Source organism: Protopterus annectens, chromosome 7.part1, assembly GCF_019279795.1.
Source record: "Protopterus annectens isolate FY-2018-M chromosome 7.part1, PAN1.0, whole genome shotgun sequence".
Lineage (NCBI taxonomy): Eukaryota > Metazoa > Chordata > Ceratodontiformes > Protopteridae > Protopterus > Protopterus annectens.
In genome coordinates this window covers 427,606,383-427,610,319 of record NC_056740.1, presented here as the reverse complement: position 1 = coordinate 427,610,319, position 3,937 = coordinate 427,606,383, and the positions used below count along the sequence as shown (strand labels likewise).

At 35.2% G+C, this 3,937-nt stretch overlaps 1 protein-coding gene across 1 annotated transcript in view; it reads left to right on the top strand.

Annotated features, from left to right (window-relative positions):
• The first annotated feature begins 567 nt into the window (after positions 1 to 567).
• STAB1 (stabilin 1) overlaps positions 568 to 3,937 on the top strand; it is a 2,761,215-nt gene continuing 2,757,845 nt past the window's right edge. Inside the window, exon 1 of the mRNA XM_044078505.1 lies at positions 568 to 826. Coding sequence (XP_043934440.1) covers positions 746 to 826 — 81 coding nt within the window. The 5' untranslated portion in view covers positions 568 to 745. The remainder of the gene's footprint in view (positions 827 to 3,937) is intronic.

The following is a 3,937-nucleotide window of genomic DNA, read 5'->3' as shown; positions in this document are numbered from 1 at the left end:
ACTTCTATAGACAAGGTACATTTCTATGAATCCGCATATTCTTGCCTTGCTAAATTTTGAATCTCTCTCTTTAAAAAATATTACAATGTATCTGTGAATTACTGCTTTGATAAACTGTGATTATCCGTTACTATGTAACAAATGTTTTCTCTTTGTACCATATCTATGTAACATTTTGTATCATGTTTGTGGAGTTTTTCTCCCTGGGCCACCAGTAAAAAATGGGTTCCTGCCAAGTTGGACTTTCCTGGTAAACAAATGTTAAATAAATAAATAAAATAAATAAAAATAAATTGCACAATATGATAAATAGTAAAACAAAAGTGAAGCAGTTGAAATGTTATCAGCACTTTACCATCTCCATACTGATATTTCAGTTTTGGGTGTTAAGTACCTTTCAGCTCCTGCACAGCTAAGCATTCTTAGTGTAGGCAGGAGTGAAGTGTGGAGGGGGATATCCTTTAGGCTGTTCAAAACTGATATCAGAGAGGAAATCCGTCAGTTTTCCTGTTTGGGTAAATGTTATGCTAAAAGTTCTACTAGAAAAATGAGCTCAGGCCTCTCTATTGAGCTGAGCAGTGAACATGCAGCTGAACTGGTCTCTTGTAGAATCTACTAACATGATGGAATAGAGGTTGAAATAAATTTGTGTTTATATAGATTCTCTTATTCTGCCAGTTTTGGGCTTTGGCATTGCTCAAACTCTTTCTTCCGCAGCCTAAGGTCTGGTTCTTTAGCATTGGAAATGCAGCTTCTTGGGATATCTGGCTTTGCAAAACTGGTCTTGTTTATCACATGGTTCACCGAAACTGTTCAACAGAGCAAGGTAAACTTATTGAGAAATTTGATCTTTCACTTATTTTAATAATGTAGGATTTTTAAATGCATTTAAAGATTTGTTTTGCTCTTAGTTTAAACGCATGAGAATAATTTATTTTTGTTGAATTATTCTGTCCTACTTAATACCTAGGAGTCACACGTGCTTCACAAACACCGTGTATGCTTCTGTTGATGTCTCAGCATGAATATATTCGTACTGGTGAATAATGTGATGGTGAAAGTGCTGACACTGAGTCACTACCATTTACTGAATACTGAACTGTGTGTATAGGACACTTGTAATCTGTGCCAGTCCTTAGTGTATCACAAATACACATAAAGCAATACTCTTTGCAGAGGATTACATTAAATGAATGTAGATTTATAACCAAGAAAGTTTTCTTAAAGTTTTTCAGTAATTGCCAAAGATGAATAAAACATATCTCTAGAACAAATTTGCTATGGCATACCTACTGGAAAGACGTTATTAATGTAGCTTAGATGGAAGGTCAGTGGTAATGCTCTATAGAAAGCAAATTATATCAACTTAGGTTCATAAATTCATAGCCTAATACTAAGCTAACTGCCCTTGTGAGCCATTTTAAGCCTAGCCAATTATCCCCTGTGAGATTCAAACCCTGTACCTTGTGTTTGTAAGGTGTACCTTGCGTTTGTAAGGCAAACACCTTAACCATTTGGCCACCCTCCCAACTGTTAATATGCTTCATCTTGCAGTCTTACAGTTTAAATCTTTTATTCACCACTTCCATGCTGTATGAAAATCAGAAAAAAATACCATTTAATCCAGTTTTCAGAAGCATGGGGGCTTACAAGGTTAAAGACTGAAAACAACAAATACGTAAGTTGTTTGATTGGTCATATATGAGATTTCAGTTTGGTATAAGCACACAGAGATTGAATATTTATAACATTATTTTTTATATCAACAGGAAGGAAATCCAGTCAGTAAAATTAAATGACTAAAGCTTTAAGCTGTGAATGAGCCGCTTCATGTGCCAGAATACGGGGTTTGATTCCCCCCCCCCCTTCATTTACCTACTGTGTGCCTGGGAAAGTCGCTTTTTCAAGACTGTGTTCCTGGATTACCCCTCAAAATGAGTTGTTGTTTCCACTGGGGCTATGCACTCAAAAAATAATTAAAATAAATGACTGTCAGTAGTCTGTACTTACTCCATGTACCTACAGTACAATGAGTGCCCAGGGGTCTTTAAAACATACATTAACTACCACCAGCTCAGACAAATAATATCTCAGATTAACATTTCATTCAGCACAGAGCTGTCTTTTATGCTGCCAAGTCAGTGCTTGAATATAGATCAAATGGATTAAAGAGCTTAACAGTGGAATAGAATCCACAGTCACTCATTTGTCCAGTAGCAAAGTGGAAAGGATGAATGTATCTTTGAAATGTCTTTCATACATACTAATTTTTTTTTTTTTTTTTGTTATTAAGGAATGATTTCATCCACTAAGTTAGTACCATTGTTTAAAAAATGTGCATTTTGCTCTATTCTGAAGCTACTCAAAGGAGCTAGGGACTCTAATGATACAGCAGTAATCTCTGCTTAACTGTGATAACATTTGCTTAGGCAAGTTTACAGTAACATAAGTTAGCTGCATGATATTGCTGACATATGTTGCAGTGTCAGTGGCACAACAGGTAGCCCACTTGCCTTTTCTGCAGAAGGCTGTGGGTTCTATTCTCACACCCAGTAGATAGATTGCTGACACTGCAGTACAGCATAAGGGGGGTGCTGTACTCCTGACAGTGCTGTCCTTCAGCTGAGACTATCTGCTTGAGCTGATTGTAGCTCAGATGAATATAAACGATATCACTGCACTTATCACAAAGAGTAGAGAAATTTGCTTGATGTTCTGAGCAAACTTCCTCTACTAGTATAAACACCACTGTCCCCAGTGAAAAAAGGCTACTAGCCTAGTGGGACTAACCTGGTCAACAAACAATATATATATATATATATATACTGTGGCAGTAAACTGAGACACTTTGTAAACACTGGAAAGTAAAGCCAATCATGGCTGCTCACAGATGGGATATATATATATATATATATATAGATATGTGTTATGCTGTGATTGACACTTATGTGAAATGTGTTTCTGTGAGCCCAGCACTCTGGCTATGAGCAATGAAGACTTTGAGGTAACAACATTTAGTAATGTGATACAGGGACAAAGAGTGAACAAAACTGACATCAAAACGTGCGCGGTTTGCAGAGGCATGCTTTCAGCAGTGCATTTCAGATTTATGGCTGTTGGAACATTACGCCAAATCTGCTTCAACTACATTAGGATTTTCAAATACTGAAATTAAAAAATCACGTGCAATTAAAAAGAATAAGTGATGGCATTAGAGGTTTGAAAATGCCATATTTTAGTATGATTGTTAGTAAATACATCAAAGACAATCCATGTTTTACAGTTACCTCTTTGGTGAATAGGAACAAATAAAGCTATTTTACTGGAAAAACATTTAGTTAGTTTTAGATGTAATTTAAGCTTTTTACTACATTATAAGCTATGCAGAGAATAAAGAACACTAGGAGTCATGCTGACAAATCATACATTTTCTTGCTCTGTACTCTGACACATTAAAAACATAAAGTAACTGCATCTATGAACTCATCTGTGACAGAATGATGTCTATAAAAGAAAAATGATAAATGTACTACATATGTTCACATTCTATTCTTAAAATGATAATTTAACTCACCAAATGTATCCATTTTTTGGGGAGACAAAGAAGCCATTTACTTTGATGTAACAACCCATGAAATTTTATATATACATGCATATATTTAACGTGACGGCAAACCCTCAAAAGAGCATACAGAATATTATTGATCTTTTCAGATTGAATGTAAACATAATGAAAAAAGAAAAAAACAAAACACAGTATTTTACACACGGGGCAAGCCCCCATTCCCCATACCACAACCCCAGCTAATTTTATATATATATATATATATATATATATATATATATATATATATATATATATAAATATATATAAAACTCAGAGACTGCACAACAGCAGGGAAAGGGCAAATTCCCTGACTCCATTGTATAGCAATTT